Source organism: Cylas formicarius, unplaced genomic scaffold (assembly GCF_029955315.1).
Source record: "Cylas formicarius isolate icCylForm1 unplaced genomic scaffold, icCylForm1.1 PGA_scaffold_3__17_contigs__length_32017465, whole genome shotgun sequence".
Classification (NCBI taxonomy): domain Eukaryota; kingdom Metazoa; phylum Arthropoda; class Insecta; order Coleoptera; family Brentidae; genus Cylas; species Cylas formicarius.
Window position 1 is genome coordinate 23,495,353 of NW_026844326.1, and position 22,902 is coordinate 23,518,254.

A 22,902-nucleotide genomic window follows, 5' to 3' on the forward strand; every position below is an offset into this window, starting at 1 on the left:
AGGCAAAATCGACTTAAGTCTTATTTTAATAGAAATCTACAACTCCAATTTAAATTATTTACAAAATTGATTTGAAAATTGGTTAATTTGTGCGTGACATCCTGATTATCAATCGTTAATCCTGATTGGTCAATCACGTTGTGGTAAGACAAGGTCAACGACAATTGTCTGAAGATTTTTTTAAAGAAATTAGAACTGATTTGCTTGTTTAAATTTCTTTTTTTTTATTTAAGATTACATTTTCTTTAACCGAAATGAAATAAAATACTTTCAGTAACAATAATAATAATTTTTATGCTCTCCATTTCAAGAATGGAGGTCACCGGAACCAACAACAGCCTTGACAAATATCAGCTGTTCCCCACAACAATTTGTGATTTTACTTGCCTGCATTATTTTTGGGGTTATGGGATAATATTCTAGATATTGAACGATATAATAATAATAATAAAGAAAAAAATGGCATTTTTAGAGGCAAGTGCGTACGGTTTTTCATGTATCGAATTCGTTAAGTTATTTATTTTTAGTGGCGAAAATTTCATTTCTTTGATTTAAGAAAGGGCGTTGATGAAGGCAAGTTATCGGAATTGTTTAAGGTATTCAGTACGTCTTTGCGATATTCTTTTTAGCTAAATATCGAACTTCTAGGAAAGTCAAGTAACAACCACTTCTGCCGGGAACAATTATTTAGTGCTGGGAGACTCCTTAGGTCAAATTTATCTCATTTCACGTTCATGGTATATCAGATCTTTCAGAGGTTACGAACTGAGGATAGACTGTTCCCAACAATTAAGGAATTCTCCGTTGCTGGTTACAATAGGAGTATGTCTTTTTACATTTATTTTTATTTATTAGGTGTAACAGCAACAGTACTATATAGTAAATATATCAAAAACAAGCAATACAATATAACATATTATTATATTTGCATTTCATTTGTTTTGAAACATCCTGTATATATAAATGTGAAATTAAAAGCCCCAAACTTCTGTAAATTCCATTAGGAATTATTAATGCTTTCAAATTCTAAACCTGATCATGCAGTGTCCATTATTTCCAACATTGGGAATCTGTTTTTTTCCTAATGTTATTAGGAAGACTATTAAATACTTTAGGACCTAAATAATAAATATGCATTTGACATTCACAGTGCCTGGGGGTTTGTAGTTGAACAATGTTTATTGCGGCATTTCTTGTATTTTGTCCATGATCAATAGTATGTTTATAAAGATATGTTGATCCTAAGTTATGTTATTATATTTTAATAGCAAGATGAATCTGGAGTAAATCCTTTACTCAAAGTATGGGATGTAAGTCGATTAGATAAAAATGGAATTCCCTACTGCCACAGAATTAGCAAAGTGTTGCCTGGAAGTCGACCTATACAAGTTAGTGTATTGACTGTGCATGATGGTTTACAATTAATGGCCATAGGTTTTGTTGACGGCTCTTTGCTTTTATACAGGTTTCTTTTCACTTCTGGAAAGTTTTTTGTTTCTTACTCTAATTTTAAAGGGGAGACATCACAAGAGAACGAAGCTGCAAACAAAAGTTATTTAAAGATCATTCTTCAGAAATTACTGGGCTAGCCTTTAAGTCTTTAGCGACAAACACGTTTCTGTTTGTGTCCACGGACAGATCAATTATAGTTTACAACATCTTCCAAAAGGACAAGGAACAGAAGGTAAGGAGCTCAGGTTGTGTGTAAAATTTTAAGAGTTTATCAATTTAGTGTCATCTGGATAACATTGGGTGTGCAAAAAATTGCAGCGTTTTAGCAGAATCATTCCAAGAATGTCATTTTATGGTTGGTCGGAATGATGTAAGTCACAATTATTTTGATTACCATAATTTTGTTTTCCGTTTATTTGGTTCAGGCTGTGTATTGCTACTCTGCAGATGGTAGGGGACCATGTTACGCAATAGATGGGGAAAAGGTTATGTTGCAATGGTTTCGTAACTATCTGGTAATTATATCAAAAAACAGCCGTCCTACAGCCATGACTACAATGTCTAATGAAAGTCAAGGCAGTGCAGTTCAAGGTGATCTCATAACAGTACTGGACATTCACAACAAATTCATTGTGTTCTCTTGTGTAATGCCCAACATAAAGGCAATATTGAACGAATGGGGCTCTTTTTTCATACTCGATGTCAACAATGAAGTATACCATCTTGATGAGAAAGACCTTCAGTCCAAACTGGCTCTCTTGTTCAAAAAAAATCTATATGATGTAGCGATAAGAATTGCAAAATCGCAGCAATATGACTCAGATGGTCTGGTCACAATTTTTAAGCAATATGGAGACCACCTGTGTGACAAGGGAGATTTTAATGGCGCAGTGGATCAGTACATCAAAACGATAGGAAAATTAGAACCCAGTTACGTCATAAGAAAGTTCTTGGATTCACAGCATTTGGATAAACTAACCACCTATTTGCAAGCATTACATAAGCAGGGGCAAGCCACTGAGGATCATACAACATTGCTGTTGAACTGCTACACCAAACTTAATAATTCTATTGGACAAAGCGACAGTCTCAAGGAATTTATATTGATGAAGGAGAGTGACTTGAATTATGATGTGGATGTGGCTATCAAAGTTTGTCGGTGAGCTATTTGTACTATATATATATATATATATATATATATATATATATATATATATATATATATATATATATATATATATATATATATATATATATATATATATATATATATATATATATATATATATATATATATATATATATATATATATATATATATATATATATATATACAGAAATAAATTTAATTGAAAGTGATGTATGGAAAATGAATTTGCCAGTTTGAAAATCTCCGTCAAAATTCTTAACAGGACAGCAGCCTTGAAGATTATTTGTCTCTTTTCTACAGCGAGATAATTTATTCTCAGTGGAAAGTTTTGTATATACTAATTCATATTAAAAAAATTAACCCGCCAAAACTAGCCTAATAATATGCTAATCGTTAATATTTTCGAATAACCCCAGAAATAACTGAAGAGACCATTTTGTTTAGAATTGATCAGATTATTTAAATTTATTAACATTTAACATTATTTTTTATTATTTAAATTAATTCAAACTGTCTTACGAACGCTACTGGTTAAATAAAAGCAAGTTCATTTATGCTATAAATTATATATATATATATATATATATATATATATATATATATATATATATATATATATATATATATATATATATATATAAAGAATATATAAAAAAAAAATATAAAGAATAGGAAAAAATGTTTTTTTTTCTCATTTTTATCTGCTGAATACATTGTGAAAGTTTCTCCATTATAATTCGGACTGCAGTGTATAATCTGTAACTTAAGTTTAAGGATTTTTTAGACATGGCAGTCCAGCTGAAGCATTGATGTTGGCGAAAAAGCACGAAAAGCACGACTGGTACATAAAAATTCAAATTGAGGACCACGAGAAATATTCCGATGTGCTTGATTACATTTCAAATCTAAATTTTGAGGAAGCTGAACATTATATGAAAAAATACGGGAAAATTTTGGTCGAACACTTACCCTACGAAAGTACCCAGTTCCTCAAAAAGCTCTGCACGAATTACAAGCCCAATAATTCGCCTATCGTTTCAGAAAATAGCATGTTAACGGGAAACTATGACGTTGTTCTGAAATCAGACCCGGAGGATTTTATTCATCTCTTTTTAAACAACTCTGAAAGGCTGGTGGAATTTTTGGACCATTTAATGTCAGAGGGATGCATCCTAAGCACTTTGGTGTACAATACGTTGCTCGAGCATTACGTCCACGTATGGTCTAATTTGGAAAGTGTGGGCGAGAAAAATAAATTTTCTCAAAAAATATTAAAACTTCTCCAGGAACCCGAGACAAAGTGCGATAAATCGCAAGCGTTAGTCGTGTGTCACATGCATTCTTTCAGCGAAGGAATCTTGTATCTCTACCAAGAACAAAAGTTGTATCAACAAATTTTGAGGCAAGAGCAAATTTTAAAACTTATAAAATAGACTAGTTCCTTTTTCCTGAAACGAGTGTGCTCCATGCCACAATTTCCTTTGGCAACACTGATAGTGAATACAGCAACTTTCATAATAGTTGTGGATTGTTGATTCATGTATTTATGATATATTGACAGCTGTCAGTTTATTTTAGTCACACCAATGTTACCAACAATCCAACATGTAAATAAATAAACTTAATTTCCTTATTTTTGGTATTCTATTAAAATTTGAATAGGGATCTATTCATCATTTTAGCAGAATACATTCTAAAGGTTGTTTCGAAATTTTAGGTACCACATCTCACAGAACGATTCAAATTCGGTTTTGACATGCTGCAAGAGGTTTGGCCATCAAGAACCGACACTTTGGGTTCACGCGTTATGGTCATGTGTCAGGGACAGTCGTCAACCGTCTACAGATCTTCTTAATGAGATATTCACAGTGATAGCGAAGGAAAGATTGTTTTCCCCGCAGCTGGTAGTGGATGCTATAGGCAAGGGCAATGCCGAGATGACTTTGGGTCATATAAGATCCTATATAACCAATGAGCTGCAGCAAGAAATGAAAAAAACCAAAGAAATGTCAGAACTGACTGAGAAGTATCAGAAAGACACAGAGAATCTTAAGCAGCACCTCGAAACGCTGAAAAGTGGGGTTATCGTGATAAGAGGGTCGAGGTGCGCGGCATGCCACCACCCCCTGGAGTTACCTGCCATACATTTTCTTTGTCAGCACAGCTTCCACCAGCACTGCTTTCAGAGCTTTTCAGATGACGAGAATGAATGTCCGACCTGTCAACCGGAGAATAAAAATTTGTTGGACTTGTTAAAAGCCAGGGAACATAACAAAGACTTGCATGAAATGTTTCATTCTCAGTTGGAAAAGGCCCATGATGGGTTTTCTGTTGCCGCAGAGTATTTTGGTCGTGGCGTATTTAACAAATATAAGATCATAACAGATGAAAGTCTACAGAGAAGCTTGTTACCGATAGAAGAAACCAAAGTAACAAATAAAAACAAGTTAGTGGAGAAGGAAGTGAAAAATTATGGTTTTGGTGCTGAAGCTAGGTTAAGACAGTCTGAAAACATAAGAACACAACTTAAAATTGAAAGAATATCCGAAGGCAGAATGAGAACTGAAGAACAAACCAGGTGTTTTATGGTCCTTTTTTTAAAGTTAACATTTGAACTTAATATATTTCTTTTAAGGCAAAGCTCATCCCTCAGGTCTAGTTCCATTAGGTTTGCTTCATCAAATCCTTTCGAGGATGAGTATGATGAAGAAAAAAATCCCTTCCGCGAGAACGATGATCTTGACGACTCCAACCCATTCAGTGAAAACTACTGCGATAGAAATCTAAATCCCTTTGAATAAATTGCATAAAGTCAAACTAAACTTTAGTTATTACTAAGCCTTGTCTATTTATACTTTTACATTTAAGGACTTATTTTATTACACAGTATTAAGAATAAAACCACATTTTTATTTGGCTGTTACAAGGAACCTGGGAAAGGATCTATTCTATTTTTCCTCAACACAAATTGAATTTTTCGGTCCATGTCTTCATTGTAAATTGCTTTACACTTCTCAAAATTGATTCTTCTACGAAACTACAAACACGGTGGATAACTTATTTTATTTTGTTTCCTCGGAAGTGTTACCTGATAGGGTTTTTCATAGTATCTGGTTCTTCTATACTGGTCGAGAATATCTTCCCTTCCTAGTATTCTGTTTAAGATTCTACATGCTGCTTCTACGTCATTATTTTGCACGAAGACTGTCCTAGCTATGAACGAAGCATGCCTCATTGCTAGCTTTAGTGTAAAATTAATAATTTTAAAATTCAAGTATGAAATAACATTTGGGGTTGGATAAAAGAACTTGGTTAGTTACAATATCCTTAATCCATGGAATAATCTCCTTTAATATTTTACTGAGTTGGGTAAGTTAGCCAAGGGAACCTGCCTTTTATCGTTACAAGTCGAGTATATCCATAGAAAAAGGAACTTTGTGACAGATGTGACACGTATTCGGCGGCTAACTTCTGATATGTTTTAATGTCCTAGTTAGGTTACAAGGCCAATTTTTAATTTTGTTTATTTTTATGTTTACACTTTTCTTTTATTTTAAAATGGAGTTTAGTTATACGAGCAGAATTTAATTTTTGACGAGAAACATGGACCAACAAGCTCAACTGACCGTTTGTAGATTGTGTTTAAAAGATGTAGAAGCCAACACATCTTGCTTACCAATTACAAACAATAGTCTTGTTTTACAAAATTTGAATCTTATTTCATTTGCTACTATAAGAGTAAGTGCCCATTAAAAACAGACCTTGTCAGTATTTTTCAATTTTTTAATTTGGTTTCAGAATCTGCAATTAACAGAGGAACCAGTTTTGTGTGAATTATGTGAAGAGAAACTTAAAAAATTAGCTTATTTTAAAGAGAACGTTATAACTAACGAATTTAAAATCCAATGCCATCAGAAACGAGATATAAATTTTTTTCTGCAAACTTTATCTTCTGACATAGATCAGATATGTCGCTTGTGTTTAAAAACTTCTGCATACAATTTTGACAAGACATGGAAAGATAACAAAAAGCTCTTTGTAAAGTGCAACATTCACTTGGTAAGCTTTTTTTGAAAATGTTTTGGTTCTAGGGAATAAATTGTTTTCTTTTTTTAGAATTTAAATATTTCTAAACCTTCAAAAATGTGTGAAGAATGTTACAAAATGTTACAGGAGACTTATTACTTTGTTTGCGACTCGATTGAGAAGGAAAAATTTATAGTATCCACATACTCTTTAAAAAAGGAAACTCTAATAGGGAAGGATTTGTTAAATATTTTTAATTCTTTGCAGAAGTTTGATAATAATAAAGCAGCCGGCAGTGAGTCACCAGACACTTCTGATGTTGTAGAAAACAATAATAATGTCAATGATGATGAAAATCTGGACTCAACACTAATTGACAATAAACCTGAGGCAATTCCAATTAGTCATAATAATATAACTACAAAAGCAGCAACAGAATTAGAAAGGTCATGCAATCAACCCTTGGCTGAACAGGAAACATATGAAATGCCCAAACAGGCTAGTGCTGCAATTGATTTAATTGTTGTTCATGAGAAGAATATTACAGTCATCAATAAGTGTGATGATTCTTCAGAAAAAGCACCAGGTCTTGCTCTATCCGAACAAAGTGGGGAGCAATTAATACAAAGAGTGGAATCACCTGTAGAGCAACAGGAAATTGGCTCTGCTACAAAGTGTGATGAGGAAAAGGAATCTGGGATGGAACCACAAGATTCCAATAAAGAAATTAAAAGTCTTGCACTTACTGACACTAAGCCAAAGAATGATTCAAATATAATTAAAAAAGGATTACACAAAACTACTGAGGTAAAAGGTGATTCAAACTCAGTTAAGACAGAAGCATCGGAGAGGAATCATGAAGAAAAGAAATTAAATGAGCTGGCCCCTGCTGATACAGAAAATAATAATAAACAGAATGATGACACATCTGCTGCTGCAGTTGATAACGATATTGAAAAAAAAATGGATCACAGTGTTGATAAAACTGTGTTAAAGGCTTCGAATGACCCTACACCAAATGTTGCAGAAGTCAGCACTGCAATTTCCTGTAATGGTGACCCAAAACAAACTGAAAGTGGGAAAGGCAAAGAATTTCAGGCAAATAGGGACTGGTCATTTTTAGATGCTGCATCTCAAGATTTAACGAGTATTTTCGGCGAAGTTTCAGAATGTTCAGACAGTGTAAATGACATGTACAAAATTACAGAAACAGTTGATGTTGTGGAAATAAATGTTTCTACTACAAATGGTAAGTCAGGATTTAGTGGAAGGAACAAGTCTATATCCCCCTCAAGGCAGGAATTGATTGACTTGCTAGAGGATAATGTGAGCATGGATATTCCTGTGAATGACTCACAAGTGGCAACCCTAGAACAAGGGACAAAAGTGGGAGGTGATGAAGATAAAGACAATTCAAATGTAGATATTGAAGATAATAAAATTAACGAAAACAAGGCTGGTTTGAAGAAGAAGGGAATGCCTAAAAAGGGTATCAAGTTGGAAGTTTATCCAGAAAAAGAGGAAATTAGGAAAGCAGTTGAACAAAGGGGCGAGAACAATAAACCAATAAATATAAGGGTTTCCCCAAGAAACAAAAACATCAAAGCAGAAAAACAACACAAATTGAAAAGGGGGAAAAATAAAGAAATATCACCAGAGATTAGAAAGAGTCCAAGAACCAAAGTCACTGAAGGAGTATTGAATCAGAATAAGCAATTAGACGCCAAAAGTAAAATGTCACCAAAGGATGATGTTTTTCCTGACTCTGAGCCTTTAAATTTCGTTCCAGGCAGGGGAAGACCCAAAAAAACTATTAATGCTGAATTAAAATTTGATGACTCCTTTGACAGCGGCGTAGTGTCGGTTTACTGATAGCGTGGTTATGTCAGCTTCAAATCCTAGAAAGAGAACGCGCAAAAGCGTGCGCGAAGCGGAACCAGCTCAAAAGAGAACCAGAACGAAAATTGAAAGACCTGATGTTGAAACGAAAGCTGCCCAGGAGGAAGAATGTGGAAGCGTTTCGAAGGAAGTGTCGGCTGGTATTGATGCCCCTACGAGTAGCTTCGGCGCTGCGCCGAGAGATGGCGCTGATTGTCAGGTCGGCGAAGGCGAGAGCAAAGCCGACACATCTGCACCTGTCGTTAACGGGTTGAGAATTATTCGCAGAACCAACAGAAGCAATTCAGAGGCGGAGAAAAAGTGGCTAGAACTGATATCTGGAACCAGTAGCAATAATAGTGGCAGTACAATCGAGGGCGCGGAAAAGAAGCAGATCACAAATACTAAAATCAAAACTAGAAAGAGGTAAGTAACTATTTTGAGTTCTTTAATCTTTATTTCCTTAACTTTACAATTTTTTTGTTTATTAGTTAAAGTGTAATTTATAATTAGGTTTGGACTAGAAAAAATACTGTTTAATTCCAATAAGGAAAGACTCGTAAAGAACTAATCAAAAGAAAAAAAAAACGTTTTTATTAAAACCAAATTAAAATAAATTAAATTTGGGTTTAAAATCTAAGGAAATATCTACAAAAAAAAATCAGAACCAAGAATAAAACATTTCAAAAAGGAATCCCCCTTTTTAAGAAATTAATTTCATATACTTAATACCATAAAAAATAAAATAAATGAAAAGCGGGCATAAATTAAGAAACGCAAGATGAATGCAAGCAAATAATAGCACTTTATTTCAACAGGTAACATGACCCAATTACACGAAATATAAAACAAAAAAAAGTGATAATGTTTCCTTTTTCTTAAACAAACACGATAGCTTTGCAGTGTCAAATATGGCGAATATTTTTTAAACGGAAGTACATCTATATATATATATATATATATATATATATATATATATATATATATATATATATATATATATATATATATATATATATATATATATATATATATATATATATATATATATATATATATATATATATATATATATATATATATATATATATATATATATATATATATATATATATATATATATATATATATATATATATATATATATATATTATTTTTCATAGATTTACCTTTATTTTTTATACTCGGAAAATAATCAATGGACTTTTAGGTTATTTCACTTATCACAATTGGAACAATTTCTAAGACCACCCTGTATAATTTGCAGCCGAACAAAACAACTGAAATGATGTTTAACAACACATTAAGCTCTTATCTTATTAGACATAAAATCGCTAATACATATATCGTGAACCAGAAAAGATTGCTAAAGGTTATCTTACATAAGTTTACCCTTATTTTTTGTGGGGAATCGAATTCTTAATTGTTTGTCATTGTCATGTTTGTTATACGGCCACCTTTTGTACCACAGAAGTTCCTTTAAAAACCACTAATTTTCTTAAGTCGAATATTTTTTGGAGATGAGGGATAGAGGCTCTCTATAGTGTTGTAACCTCATGTTTTAGAACAGTCAAATCGGTAGAATTAGTTTTACACGCATGCGCGAATTTTATACCATTCCCAAACGATTATTTTCTCGATGATCGGTTGGAACGCTGTTGGGCCCCGTTGCTAGGTACCAAAGCTAATCTAAACCTAAAAGATGAAAATAGCAAGAGAAATAATTTAGATTATTCAAGATGTGTGTTGTCCTAAACGTAAAAACGTAAATAAATTTATAAACCAAAACAAGAACCACCGAAACCAGGCAATCTCCATACTAATGTCATTGGGCTGACAATCTGGTTAACCGCGCATGTCACACTGAATAGCATCGAAATTACTGGAATCCTTCTAAGAACGACGTTAAACTTGATTGGAACTTAAATAGAATCGTTTATCGGTTAGCAAATCGGTTGGAATAAACTTAGTATATTCCACACCTCAAAAACCTCGGTACCTCAATTATCCCGTACATAGCGATGGTAAACAAGTGTTTGGCACTTTCGCAGGAGGGCTCGCGAATCGACGCCTATCGTCGAGTTTCTAGGCGTGAACGCTGACGCGCCGCCCCCGATGCCGCCTCCGGCCGCGGACGGCCCAAAAAAATTCTACGAGAAAGCGCTGACGTGCGACCGCTGCCAGTATAGGACCAAATCGCGGGACATGTTGACCCAACACCAGCTCATCCACAATCTGATCGACAGCGTGAAAAAGTTTCGCTGCAAGAGTTGCTCGTTCCAAGCGAAGTCGCAGGAGCTGCTCGACCAGCACAAACTCACCCACCTGGACGTTAACACGACGTACAAGTGTGTGTATTGCGAGTTCAAGGCAAAAAAGAAGGTTTCCCTGCTGCACCACATCATACGTCACGAGGACAAGCCTGTGGACAAGGAGTTCTTCTGCTGTTACATAAACTGCGACGAGCCTACAGAGGCGTACGAGTGTTTGCAGTGCGAGTTCCAGTCGGCCGCTTGGGACACATTGGTATCGCACGTGGCCGACCACGAGGCTACCAACACGTGTAACCCGAACATCGAGATGTTCAAGTGCAGCTTTTGCTCGTACAAGACCAAGACGGAGGAGCTGCTGTCGCGCCACGAGGAGCTGCACAAGTTCCCTAAATATATTAAGAAGTCGGACGAGAGCGACACACTGTTGAAGTGCGACAAGTGCGCGTTCGCGACGGTAAACAAGCGAAGCCTTCAGAATCACTTTTCGAAGAAGCACGGCTCGAAAGACGAGAAGAAACCGAAACCGCAGAGCGACGAGTTGTTTTACTGCGCTCAGTGTCCTTACCTGACCGATAGGAAACCGAACATCACGCGTCACGTGCTCGTCCACATGACGAAGAAGAACGTCGAGTTTTGGGAGTGTCCGCACTGCCCGTTCGAGACAAAGCACCGCAGGAGTTACATCAGGCACATGGTGTGCGTTCACAACGTCGTCGTGTAGCTTTGGAAAATCGTGGACGTGACTGCAAACAGGCACTTTTACCCAAGCTCAACCTACAATATATCCAAGACTACCAATTCGCAAACTAAGCGTTTTTCGTGCGTTGGAATTTATCGCGTATTTACAAAATGCCCAGCAGCGAGACGAACAACTCCGAAGCTCGCCGGATCGGCGCCGAAGGACGTGAAACGTCTCATACGGTTAGCGTACGCGGATATAGAACTTACCATTTTGTCTTATTCAGCCAGGTTCATTGGAATGGGGCAACTCTGAATGTCGACGTTTCCACCCAAGAATACCAATAAAACGAATAAAAGATATTTTTTAGCATTTTCTTAGTTAATTAAAAATATTTTTTATTCAGATTATACTTTTTATCTTTTAAAATCAAGGATGGTTCGTTCCACCACGGACCAAATGCCACTGGACAAGTTTTAAGGGAGTGGCACGATTTGGCCTATTAAGATCTCACAAAGCGATCGCCATCGCGTATAACGGATGTTTTATTTTTAAGCGAGCAGTGATTATAGAGGTTAAATTCTAAAAATTGAAGTTTATATTGGTAATATTGGTGCCTTACTGAACAATGTTCATATACTTGTTACTCGACTTTATATTGCAAATTTATTATTTAGGAAGGTAGTTATAAAAACGTATTTTTTTGTTTTAAAAACCATATAATTTAATTGTATTCAATCCCCAGATTGATTAAATATTTTAAAACTTTTTTTTAAATTAACTTCATGTTGAAGTCTGCTCAAGTTGCGCGATCAATGGAGAATAATTTGAAAATTATATTTTTATCCTCGCTTTTTTCCCGCATTATTTATCGTCATTATTATTGTAGTATTATTGATTACTTGTTATAATCTTTGTCTAGTTAACGATGTGCTAATTTAAAATTTTCGGAACTTACTCCAAATCCCATTCAAATATTGTGTGATTAACTCTCAGATTAACAAAATATGCATTTCGTTTGTATCGGTGGTGTTTGGGATTAACGGAGGTTTACTGTAGGTATTAGAAGTGTTAATGAATCTGTTAGAACCCAGGATATTTAATCACAAGAGAAACCTATAATATTGGCAACGAACAATCGGGTCTCCCTTTTGGTTTAATGCCTTTGGTTATGAATCAGTGCCTTTATTGTAAAATTTTATTGCTATATCAATTTTCTGTTAATATATTTGTCGTGGCGGATTTCGGCAAAGGTGTGGTTTTAAAGTTTATATATTTTCGTATTATGATATTACAGGAGGGATTGACTGGAGGACCAGTAAATAGTCCCCTTGCTAATGCGTTGCCGTCTAGGCTATAAAATGGCTTCCTTTTCGTTGCGTATCGTTTTAGAACCGGCGTAAGTTTTTATCGCCCGAGACCATTTTTTTATTATGTATCAGTAATTATCCTACTCCCGTCAGCAAAAACGAAAAAGGAGATGTATCAAACGGTGTACATACACGTACAAGTTTAGCGTTAGGATTAATTTATACGTTTATTCCTTTTTTAATGCAAATATTATTTTGTGTTTGACAATTATGAATAAAATATGTACCTGTCGAATTTTTTTTTTGTTGCCGATAATTGGATTGATACTACGAGTATGGGATTATTTTAAAAAATTGCCACCCTGTATTTCAACACTTAAGAGACAAATTTTGTTTTTATAGACATTAAATTAGAAAACACCCTGTGTAAATTTTCAAATAGATCTTGTTTACGTTACATAATGAAATAGATCTTGGATTCTATTCTAAAAATAAAAACTCTTGTCGCCTTCTCTTTTAGGTTTTTGTTACCCCCAAGTGGGATGCGGCGTTGTCAGACCACCGAATTTAACGTCCTGAAAATTAGTGATGGAAACATTTGGTAAATTCTTTTTTATCTTTAATTTCTTAGTTACAATTTGTTTTCTGTGTTCGTTTAAACTTTACGGCTGTTATCAGAATTGGTTATTTTTAACTAATTCATTTAATTAAATATTAAAGAAGAATTTACACGAAAACAAATGTATCAAATTTTTCAGATTGTCAGCCGAGTTGTTTTCGCGGCTTGGCGGCCTTTATGTAAAATTCGGTAAAAAACAGACATTGGACAAGTGGAGATTTATTTTATAAAATATAAGGGGCACCTATCACCTATTTCTATGAATTATTATCTTTGGTCAGTTCCCGGGTTATACGAACTACTAACGACTAGATATAGAAAGAATATCACAATTCATCAAACTGAAAAACATATAAAAATGATTGTTTCCGTAATGGAAGAGCGCATCTACAGAAAATCACAACGCTGCGGTAACGGACGGACGCAGGAATGGATAATCCACGTTCACTGGATCACGCACACGGTCGTCCCTTTGCTTTTGCTCAGGGTTTCCGCCCTCCTCTTAAGACCCTCCAGATATACTTCGCGATTAAACAGACCCGCGGCCAGAGGTATTCTGAAAAACAGGATACTTAAGACGACCACGCCCCCACAACTAGCGACTTCTCGCTTACGTATCTAAGCCCGGTCTCAGGTGGACCTTGAACACGCCCCATACAGGTTTGTGGTCTGAAGTCGTGATAGAGGGTACGGAATCGTACACGACGCACTGCAGCGGCGGGTTTTCCAACACCCCGCTCAGTCTTCGGCAATTTTTTTGCTTGTAAAGGATTCGATCCGTGTACGCGGGAGTTCTCTGTTTCGACGAGCTGTCGAAATTTTGAGTGCCCGGATCGTACTGTGAAATATCAAGCAGAGAATTTATTCATTTACTTAATATTCAAAATTTATTTTCATCAATGCACGAAAAATTGATGATACAAAACTCATGGGCCTAATTGCAGTATAAAAAGTGGGTCAGATTCTAAAAGAACGTGAATTGAAGTGATTGTTGGAGTGAATTGCAGAAACTAATTAATTAACTAACACAGCGTTGAACTTGCTTGCATTGTTCTGCTGCTTCAGAGGGATGTGGACAGTGTTTGCATGTGGTCTAAGATTAATAGTCTTGCGTTTAATGTAAAAAAATGCTGTAGCATTAGCTTTAGTCGTTCATTAAGTATGATTCACAACCGATATAGTATTGATAGAGTCGAGATCGAGGCCGTCACTGACATTAAAGACTTGGGTGTTTGCTTTGATTCTAAACTAAAGTTTTGTGACACATTTTGCGGAAGTGGTAAACAGGTCTATGCGAGTCCTTGGGTTTGTTGTACGCAATAGTGGCCAACTTACTCCACATTGCTTTAAAATCCTTTATATCTCTGGAGTATGCATCTGTGGTATGGTCTCCATATTATGCCTGCCATATAGATAACATTGAAGCCGTTCACAAAGGATTTTTAAGATCTTTGGCTTCAAAGGCGCATATCAACATCTATAATGGGTATCAGATCAACTACAGTATTATGACTAAGGCCTTTAATATTGATACTCTTCAAACCAGAACATTTCAGAGTGATTTAGTTTTTCCCTTTAAGATTCTGATGGTTGGTATTATTGTCCATTTCTTTTACATAGCATACAATTTAATGCATATTACAGAAGCTGTGATAACTCAATGTTCCCCATACCTTATCATCGCGCAAATTATGGAGTTTATTCACTCCTTACTGGAATGCTCAAAGCGTGCAACTGTTTTGATTCTTTTCGGTTCTGTTTCTTGTTATTGTTATATTTTGTTCTGGTTTCTGGCTGTTATACTGCTGTCTTTCTCTCTCTTTGCCTTTAATATATGTAACAGTTTTGTAAATTGGTTAAACCGTAAATAAATAAATAAATCAACTGTTGAAGGTAAAAAACGTGAAATGGAATTTAGTATTATAATCTAGTAAATCTAGTATTATAGACTTCCATATTTGGTTTATGGTAAATATTTCTCTATTCCGTGACGGGATTTCCGATTGCTTCATTTTTTCTATTTTGAGAGGTCTTTGAACATTAGTATTAGTTTTTAAGCAGTTTTTATAAAGAACATTATAGGTTAACTTGACATTATTTATAATTTTTTCCAAACCACGGGAGAGAGATGAAGACGTAGTAACTGTAAACAAATGTCAACATTCGCGCAGGTAGGCGGGGACTGTATTGAGGTATACTCCCCCCCCTCTTTTATATCTATCATTTTACCTTATAAGTGGGGGGGAACGTTATTTTCGCCTCGGAGAACCCCCTGAAAGCGGCCCCCTCGGCGAGCACAGCGCAAAGTTGATCGTGGTGTAGGTAACCGTGCGGCAAGTGATCCGGTAATGGGAAGCTTGTGTTCGACAGCCATTCGAGCACCTTGCTGCGAGGCGTGGCCAGACGAAAGTTTAAATCGCCGCACCAAAACACATAGTCAAAATTCTGCGTTACGTCTGGAACAGAGAAATGTTTGTGACGAGAACGTAATCGGATATGTCGAAAAGTGTAGCCTAAAATTTTGTCGTATATGACTAACTTCTTCAATTAATGATTCTTCCACGACGCTCGCCGGGATTGAGGCGTAACCTGAAAAGAAAAAAAAAACAAGCTTTATTGTGCATTAATTTGTTTGAAAGAAAAGGAATTGTAGCACGGCAAACGGTGGACATATTTACAACGGGAAATTATGGTGACAGCAATTTGGGCATGTAGTGCAATAATTGTTAAGGAAATAACATTCGCTCATCTAAACCAAAATATAGTGTGCTTGGTGCGGTTTGCTACTCAAAGCATCTTTAACAATTAATCTAAGGATATCGCTACACTCTTAGGCGAAAGTAGGTTATTTTACCGAACGATGTGCCAAAATAGAGGCCATTTTGGCCGATTGGTCGTTTGGATTACGTGACAAACGGCACCCCAATATTCCCTTAACTTTGTTCTTGAGCAGATAATAAACGAAACTGATATTTTACAATATAAAATTGACATTTTCAAAAGGACAAGGGTTAAAAAATAATAAGGCAAAGTCAGATGATTCAAAGCATCATTAGCAAGCAGGAAAGTTGCGTCACATGATTGGAACGACTAATAATGAGACGAGTTTAAATTCGCAAAATCGTTATAGTCTAGTAATGTGCATATTTTAGATATTATACAAAATATTGAAAAATGTTTACTTCAAAACTTGGGCTTGTGCATGGGTGTAGATGACATAACATTCGATATACTCTGATTACATTAGAGTTATCTTTCTGTGTTGAATTATTTTTTTTTTCACAGAACAAATTAGATGTACTGTACATAATTTGGTAACGTATTGATAATTTAGAATATGAGAGAGTATGCATAGATGCAAATGAATGAAATGAAGGTGCGATTTATAGGTATGCGCTATAAGTTAGTGATGAATGCAGATGTCTCGACTGTGCAAAAAAACCAATAAATAAGGGGAAAACCAATTTTACTTACGGTAAAATTTCAACGAACCAGGCACAATAATTGCACTTCCAAAATAATCGAAAATAATTAAACTCGCAATATAACGCGCAAACAGGCTGAGAATACTGGCCGAATATAATTAAAACTTTTTTTTACAGCTTAAAATATTTCTTACCTTTACTTTTGTTTTTGCAGGGCAGGGCCCTAGGCAGATCCAGCGAATTGACAATTCTTTTAACGTCGCTAACTCTTTCTTTAACTTTTTCTTGGTGGGCTGTCAAGTGAGCGGTAACGAACAGAAAGGAAGTGCCGAAAATCATAAACGAACTGGCAACAGCGCCTTTGGTACGAAATGCGGTGCCAGGTCTGACTGATAAGCTTGCGTCCTCGGGGATAGAAATGTACCATATTAGATCGCGTCGAATAAAAACGCACAAATGAATAGTCCCTAAAATACAGATTAAAAAAATTGGAGGTAGATACAAAAACGGATTGAAGTGTTACCTAAACTAACAGAATGATAAAGTATATGAGAGGGTCCAATGGTTTCTTGCAAGGATACTTCCCACTCGAATCTTTCAGAACATGACTCCTGGGTTCCAAAGGTTAAGATATCAGGTACATGTTTTATTCCTATAGGCAGCACGAAATCATTCAGTTCTCTGAAATCCAACCGATAATATTACACAATACAGTATCAATCAACAATTGTTTTACTTTGGTGCTGAATGTCCATTCATATTCCATGTGCCAACAAATATTGTAATTTCCCTGTTGCGACAAACTCTATCTAGTTCTTTCGAACCTAAAAGTGGATTTGCACCAATCTTGCCATGGAGAAAGTTTCTCTGTCTCGCTTTTACTGTCGGAATTAAATGAAGACTGGTTATACCTATAACAAGAGACTCAACATAAAGCAATCTCATGGAGCAAAATTTGAAACCTTCTTTCAAGACGCTTTCATGCGAGCCGTATTTTTCTAAAGGTTTTGGTATATCATCCTCCTCACACAAGTTACTTTCTGAGAGACTATTCTCCCTCTTTAACGAATATGCTCTCTAGAAATAGAATAAAAATTTTTTCATCTCCACATTTAAACCTTACATACCGGTCCAACGTCGGATTTTGTCATAACCGCACCGTTTTTTGTATCAAAACTTAGAGGTCGTTTGGACATGGTCCAAGGGGCCTTTGCCTCAGATATTGTCATATTATTCAAATTTGTTTCTTTTGCACTCTGAGTTCTGTTCACAGTTACTCCCACCTTATTCGGCGGTTTATTGGGCAACAAAAAGCTTGCAAAGCCTTTGTGTTTTACTTTTTTCTGTTCCTGCTCCATAGTTTCAGGCAACTGATAAGTCTATTGATTTTTCTAAAATTAGACTGATAGTTTATTTTTGGGCACTCTTTATGGTAATAAAATAATTGGTTATCTCGTAATTAAAACGTTTGCAATTAAATTTTTAAAAAATGCCCTAACCTGGTGCCAAAAATTGCTATCGAATTATGTGTTTGTATCGAAAATTTCCACTTACGTATTCCATGTTTGCATTTCTATCGAAGGATCGATAAATTGTTCATAATAAACGTTCAAAATAATACGCTTTAATATTTTTGTTCCTACTAATCGCTAAACCCTCTAATCTATTTTTATAAAACATTTTTTATAGGTCCGTCCTTTTAATATCACTTTGGGCATTTAAAAACCACAGAACGCGAAAAGGTCATTGGCACACGCGAGACAATTCTTTAACCTCGTTCAAAAATCCTTTTGCGTAATAGAAAAGAACCATAATCGAAAATATCTTCTTTATTTAAAAGGGCAATGCCCCCCGAAATTACAGAGTTTTTAACATATAGCTACAACATATATAGAAGCCTTACCCATGCTGATTTAGGAGCAATTTTTTAAGCGACGATCAAAAATATATGATTATTAAAATCCGCGCGCGCAGTACTTTGAAATCTTGTTTTTTAACCAATCAGACTAAGCAGCGTTCCGTATCAGTATGGCCGCTGACAGTTTCAATTCGCGAGATTTCAGTTTAGATGCAGCATTTTCTCAAAATATGCCCAGACCTCCTCACCTGTTTTGTGAAAAGAGTTAAGTGTGTGGAGATCGCTGCTTAGGAAGAAAATGTCGCAATGTGCAGGTTAGTGGCGAAATTTAGAAAAATGCGTGATTATTCCCATTTCTACAAAAATATAGCCGCCCGAAGGCCTACTAGGGCTATAATATGGTCTATAACTAACGTGACCACACGTCCCGGTTTTGGCGGAACAGTTAAATATGTCAAGGAATAAAATATTTTACATTTGTTTTTTATTTATAAATTGTACTTATGTTAAAAATAAAATTTTTTTACATGATTCTTATTCTGAATGCAAATTTTCGTTGTCTCCACCTGCCTGATCATGTTATCTATAACTTACCACGGAACTCATTCCTTAGGGGGAAAGAAACCGTGACATAATGACAGAATAGTTTTTGTGCTAAAACGAAAAAAGAAAACACAATTTTTAACAAAAGATATTTATTTGCTTAATCTCGCGTAACACTAAAAAATAAATACGTTATCAATTATTATAAAACTTTTTAGCCGAGTCTTTGCTCATATCCAACAAAGTCTGCGCCGGCTTGAAGGGCAGGCCGTACGCGCCTTGATACTGCTCCATTTTCGACACGAACTTGGCGGCCCCATATTGGTCCACCCACCTAAATGGACCGCCGCTAAACGGCGGGAATCCTAGACCAAAAACTGCCCCTATGTCTCCCTCTAGTGGGCTCGCCAGTATCTTCTCTTCCAAGCACAAAACGGCTTCGTTCACGAACCTGGCGACCATTCTCAGAGTTTTGTCTTCATCCTCGAACGGTCCTTTCGCCTCTGAACTGTACTTCTTCAGGATGTCCAACACTTCGGGGTTCACGTCGCGATTTTTGGACGCTTTTTCGTAAACGAACACTCCTTTGCCGGACTTGCGGCCCAAAAATCCTGCTTTTACCACATCGTTCAAGATGTTTATGTCGCCTCCGCCGAATCGTTCGCCGAATACCTGAAACAGGTGGGGGCCGATGTGATTCGCGACGTCTATACCGACTTCGTCGACTAACGTGACAGCGCCAACGGGAAAACCGAAATTCTTAGTCAGAGAATCCAGTTCTTTGGGGTCAACACCTTCCTGGAGCAACCTTACAGATTCGGCCATCATGGCAGCTAGGATTCGGGTCGTGTAGAACCCGGGACCGTCGCCTACCGTAATAACAACTTTTCCCTGTTTCAAACCGACGTCGACGGCCGTCGCGGTGGTTTCTTTGCTCGTCTTGTCGGTCGTTATGATTTCCAGCAGTTGCATTTTGTCGACCGGCGAGAAATAGTGCATGCCTATAACTTTGTCAGGCCTCGCGCTAACGGCCGCTATTTTACCGATCGGTATGGCGCTCGTGTTGGTGGCGAACACGCAATCCGGTCGGATCACGCCCTCTACCTCCTTCAGTACTTTGTGTTTGATGTCGAGGTCTTCGAACACTGCCTCGATCACTATGTCGGCGGTTTTAAAGTCTTTGTAGCTGAGGGTGCGGTTCAAGTTCGAGATTAGACGGTCTTTTTCGAGCGACGTCATTTTCTTCCTTTTGACGGCGCCGGTCAGACCGGTGTCGATTTGATTGGTGCCACGCGCGAGGGAATTTGAGTTCGTGTCTTTTAAGATTACGCGATAGCCTTTGTTTAGCGAAACGTGGGCGATACCTACAAACGAAATTTGTTTGTCAGTTCTGTAATCCCTGGCAAGATCAAAATTTTTTATCTACGACATAGGCATAATTTTTGAATACGTTACTGCACAATTGCTCTGACTGCTCATTACTACCTTAGCTTTTATTTATTTTTTGTGGAAAAAATGACTTTTTCAAAGCGAAAAATCCGCAATACTGTGAAGTTTGCAGTAAACAAATCCTTTTTTTCTTTTTTTTTCTGTATGGTTTATTATATATATTGTTTATTATACATTATATTATATCTAAAAGCGTGTCAAATGTGTTTAATTTAACTATTTAGAATATAGAATATAACTGTTGAATTTTTAATATTTTTAGATTATACTCTTACACGCCCCAATGATTTATTGCCCTCCTCGGAACCATTTATATTTAGAAAACAATCCTCACTCCACCGATCCCTTGTCTAAAGGCCTACATTTGCATCAAAACAATGGCAATTTTATGAATGTTTTTTGCGGTCTCTGTTAGTTGGACATCTGTGGCTATAAGCTGATATGATTCCACATCACGTGGAATTGGGGAAATTTAAATGTACAAATAAATGCAATGTTAATTCGATATAACGCAATTGGTATCATATTTGATAAAATAAAGGGTGGAATGAGTGCCCATGACACATAGGTCCAAAAACAGTGAAAGATAAAAAAAGACCTATTTATGTGTAAATCCGCCATGTACCATTATAATCAACATTTAATGTTACCTGCTCCCATCAGACCCGCTCCCAAAACGGCTACCGTCTTGACTTCTTTAGCTGGCTGACCAAATCTATTTTTTTTGCACTGAGTCTGTCCATAAAATAAGCTGATAAGCCCTTTGGATTGGGGTGTCATTGCTAATTCTCCAAAACCCCTGGATTCAGCATCATATCCCCTCTCAATACCCTTGTCCAATCCTTCCCGCACTACTTCCAGGATCTTCAGTGGTGCAGGATACAATCCTTTTGACAATTTCATAACCTGCTTCTTGGCTTTTCCAAAAATTTGATCTTTAACAAAATCATACTGCAAGGCGTAATTAAGGACTTTGTCAGTCAATTTCTTTTCACGTTTGATGGGAAACTTTCCTGACGCGATTTGTTTAGCGATCCCCACAGCAACAGATTCCAAATGCAACCTAGTCATGTTCTCGGCAGTATCTAGTCCAGGCCCCAATGGATCTACCACCAAATCCACAATTCCAAGTTTCTTTGCCTTATCTGCGCTCAAGTTCTTTCCAGTAAGGGCAATATCTAAGGCATTAGGCAACACTGTGAGTTTTGGTAACCTCTGAGTTCCACCCCCTCCAGGCAGCAGACCCAACATAACTTCTGGCAATCCCAACTGGGTTTTCTTATCTTTTACAGCAATTCTATAGTGACAAGCAAGTGCGGTTTCAAGTCCGCCTCCTAAACATGATCCCTGAATGGCTGCAACAAAGGGTTTCTGGCTTTTCTCAATATCAAAGAAAATTTGATGGCCTGCTTTAGATAGATTTGTTACCTCCTCCTGAGTCTTGCACTGCGATATCATATTTATATCTGCCCCAGCTATGAAACAGTTCGGTTTATTAGAAATTAAAACGCACGACTGAACTTGGGCATTCGCTTGGACTTCATTCAAGATCTGCCGAACTTCGTCCATTACTTCGCGGCTAAGGGAATTAACTTTCACCCCTGGCGAGTCCAGCGTAATCACGCCCACATTGTCTACTACTTTTAGGCCTACATGCTTCCTCCCGACGGCAGTGGAATAACACCTTCCGCAAACGGAAACATATCGGACATTGCGGGCAGAAACTTGCGACAAAATACCGTAAATACGGTTACTAAACATTTTTCTTTCGAGGAACTCACTAACAAGTGCAACCAGTACCTGTGCAAAAGTAACTTAAAATAAAAAAAGATTAAAAACTCCACCAACAAAATTATAAATATTGTACTAAATTCCAAAGATCAAAGGTCCTTTTCTTTAGGGATGGATCGGCTATCGATATCGATGTCGATATATCCGAAGGTGTTTCAGCTATGTAATTTCATTGGATCTATGCAATAAATTCCATACAAATTTTTCTAAGAACTGGCCTAATGATCCTAGCAATTTGGCCCTATGGAAACAAGTAAACAAGGTTTCGAAGAACGGTTACTTGGTATAGGTCAAAATTGTTGTTTGCTAGTTGAGCAAATATTGGTTACATTTCTTCTTTGTACGTGTTGGTCACTTACTAAAAGCGAAGATCCTCTACGGAAGTCGGCAATGGGCAAATGATGCTAGCAGAATTGCCCAACAGTTATGTGAAACGCATCATTGTTTGT

At 36.5% G+C, this 22,902-nt stretch overlaps 5 protein-coding genes across 9 annotated transcripts; 2 read left to right on the forward strand and 3 right to left on the reverse strand.

Moving 5' to 3' along the window:
• Window positions 1-3: 3 nt before the first annotated feature.
• Window positions 4-5,514, forward strand: LOC132699869 (vacuolar protein sorting-associated protein 11 homolog). 3 transcript variants are annotated; one of them, XM_060666818.1, is made up of 10 exons: window positions 4-143; window positions 312-474; window positions 528-596; window positions 649-822; window positions 1,269-1,465; window positions 1,516-1,684; window positions 1,733-1,822; window positions 1,878-2,611; window positions 3,387-4,004; window positions 4,320-5,514. In XM_060666818.1, the coding sequence occupies exons 2-10, from the start codon at window positions 460-462 to the stop codon at window positions 5,401-5,403; spliced, it is 3,150 nt and encodes a 1,049-aa protein (XP_060522801.1). In that variant the 5' UTR covers window positions 4-143; window positions 312-459; the 3' UTR covers window positions 5,404-5,514. The 3 variants fall into 3 exon arrangements, with proteins under 3 accessions (XP_060522801.1, XP_060522802.1, XP_060522800.1); XM_060666819.1 differs by having other exon boundaries at window positions 99-474; window positions 4,320-5,180; window positions 5,238-5,512; XM_060666817.1 differs by having other exon boundaries at window positions 99-474.
• LOC132699874 (small ribosomal subunit protein bS21m) lies at window positions 5,436-5,932 on the reverse strand. The gene is made up of 2 exons (XM_060666828.1): window positions 5,691-5,932; window positions 5,436-5,639 (listed from the first exon to the last, which is right to left on the reverse strand). Exons 1-2 carry the CDS (start codon window positions 5,835-5,837, stop codon window positions 5,523-5,525), a joined length of 264 nt encoding a protein of 87 aa, XP_060522811.1. The 5' UTR covers window positions 5,838-5,932; the 3' UTR covers window positions 5,436-5,522.
• Window positions 5,933-6,056: 124 nt separating this feature from the next.
• Window positions 6,057-13,123, forward strand: LOC132699871 (zinc finger protein 142-like). 2 transcript variants are annotated; one of them, XM_060666825.1, is made up of 4 exons: window positions 6,057-6,340; window positions 6,401-6,661; window positions 6,719-8,932; window positions 10,558-13,123. In XM_060666825.1, the coding sequence occupies exons 3-4, from the start codon at window positions 8,511-8,513 to the stop codon at window positions 11,498-11,500; spliced, it is 1,365 nt and encodes a 454-aa protein (XP_060522808.1). In that variant the 5' UTR covers window positions 6,057-6,340; window positions 6,401-6,661; window positions 6,719-8,510; the 3' UTR covers window positions 11,501-13,123. The 2 variants fall into 2 exon arrangements, with proteins under 2 accessions (XP_060522808.1, XP_060522807.1); XM_060666824.1 differs by lacking the exon at window positions 10,558-13,123 and having other exon boundaries at window positions 6,719-8,509.
• A 451-nt stretch (window positions 13,124-13,574) lies between these two features.
• Window positions 13,575-18,641, reverse strand: LOC132699455 (inositol polyphosphate 5-phosphatase E). 2 transcript variants are annotated; one of them, XM_060666173.1, is made up of 9 exons: window positions 18,367-18,641; window positions 17,940-18,214; window positions 17,775-17,889; window positions 17,549-17,723; window positions 17,336-17,493; window positions 17,007-17,279; window positions 15,617-15,843; window positions 14,002-14,225; window positions 13,575-13,943 (listed from the first exon to the last, which is right to left on the reverse strand). In XM_060666173.1, exons 2-9 carry the CDS (start codon window positions 18,168-18,170, stop codon window positions 13,832-13,834), a joined length of 1,515 nt encoding a protein of 504 aa, XP_060522156.1. In that variant the 5' UTR covers window positions 18,171-18,214; window positions 18,367-18,641; the 3' UTR covers window positions 13,575-13,831. The 2 variants fall into 2 exon arrangements, with proteins under 2 accessions (XP_060522156.1, XP_060522155.1); XM_060666172.1 differs by having other exon boundaries at window positions 17,940-18,203; window positions 18,367-18,640.
• A 702-nt stretch (window positions 18,642-19,343) lies between these two features.
• LOC132699856 (trifunctional enzyme subunit alpha, mitochondrial) lies at window positions 19,344-22,583 on the reverse strand. Its single transcript, XM_060666794.1, has 2 exons — window positions 21,313-22,583; window positions 19,344-20,577 (listed from the first exon to the last, which is right to left on the reverse strand). Exons 1-2 carry the CDS (start codon window positions 22,421-22,423, stop codon window positions 19,409-19,411), a joined length of 2,280 nt encoding a protein of 759 aa, XP_060522777.1. The 5' UTR covers window positions 22,424-22,583; the 3' UTR covers window positions 19,344-19,408.
• Between the last annotated feature and the right edge of the window lie 319 nt (window positions 22,584-22,902).

Bases quoted from the DNA above. Each gene is read 5' to 3' on its own strand.
- LOC132699455 (XM_060666173.1), bottom strand. From the start codon at position 18,170: ATGGAGCAGGAACAGAAAAAAGTAAAACACAAAGGCTTTGCAAGCTTT. The intron at 17,494-17,548 runs GTAAAACAATTG...GTTGGATTTCAG, and splicing joins AATGGACATTCAGCACCAAA to AGAACTGAATGATTTCGTGC. The intron at 17,280-17,335 runs GTAACACTTCAA...TCTGTATTTTAG, and splicing joins TTATCATTCTGTTAGTTTAG to GGACTATTCATTTGTGCGTT.
- LOC132699871 (XM_060666824.1), top strand. From the start codon at position 6,206: ATGGACCAACAAGCTCAACTGACCGTTTGTAGATTGTGTTTAAAAGAT. The intron at 6,341-6,400 runs GTAAGTGCCCAT...ATTTGGTTTCAG, and splicing joins TTTCATTTGCTACTATAAGA to AATCTGCAATTAACAGAGGA. The intron at 6,662-6,718 runs GTAAGCTTTTTT...TTCTTTTTTTAG, and splicing joins TAAAGTGCAACATTCACTTG to AATTTAAATATTTCTAAACC.
- LOC132699874 (XM_060666828.1), bottom strand. From the start codon at position 5,837: ATGAGGCATGCTTCGTTCATAGCTAGGACAGTCTTCGTGCAAAATAAT. The intron at 5,640-5,690 runs GTAACACTTCCG...CCGTGTTTGTAG, and splicing joins ACTATGAAAAACCCTATCAG to TTTCGTAGAAGAATCAATTT.
- LOC132699869 (XM_060666818.1), top strand. The intron at 823-1,268 runs GTATGTCTTTTT...ATATTTTAATAG, and splicing joins CGTTGCTGGTTACAATAGGA to CAAGATGAATCTGGAGTAAA. The intron at 4,005-4,319 runs GCAAGAGCAAAT...TCGAAATTTTAG, and splicing joins TTGTATCAACAAATTTTGAG to GTACCACATCTCACAGAACG.
- LOC132699856 (XM_060666794.1), bottom strand. From the start codon at position 22,423: ATGTTTAGTAACCGTATTTACGGTATTTTGTCGCAAGTTTCTGCCCGC. The intron at 20,578-21,312 runs GTAACATTAAAT...TTTCGTTTGTAG, and splicing joins AGCGGGTCTGATGGGAGCAG to GTATCGCCCACGTTTCGCTA.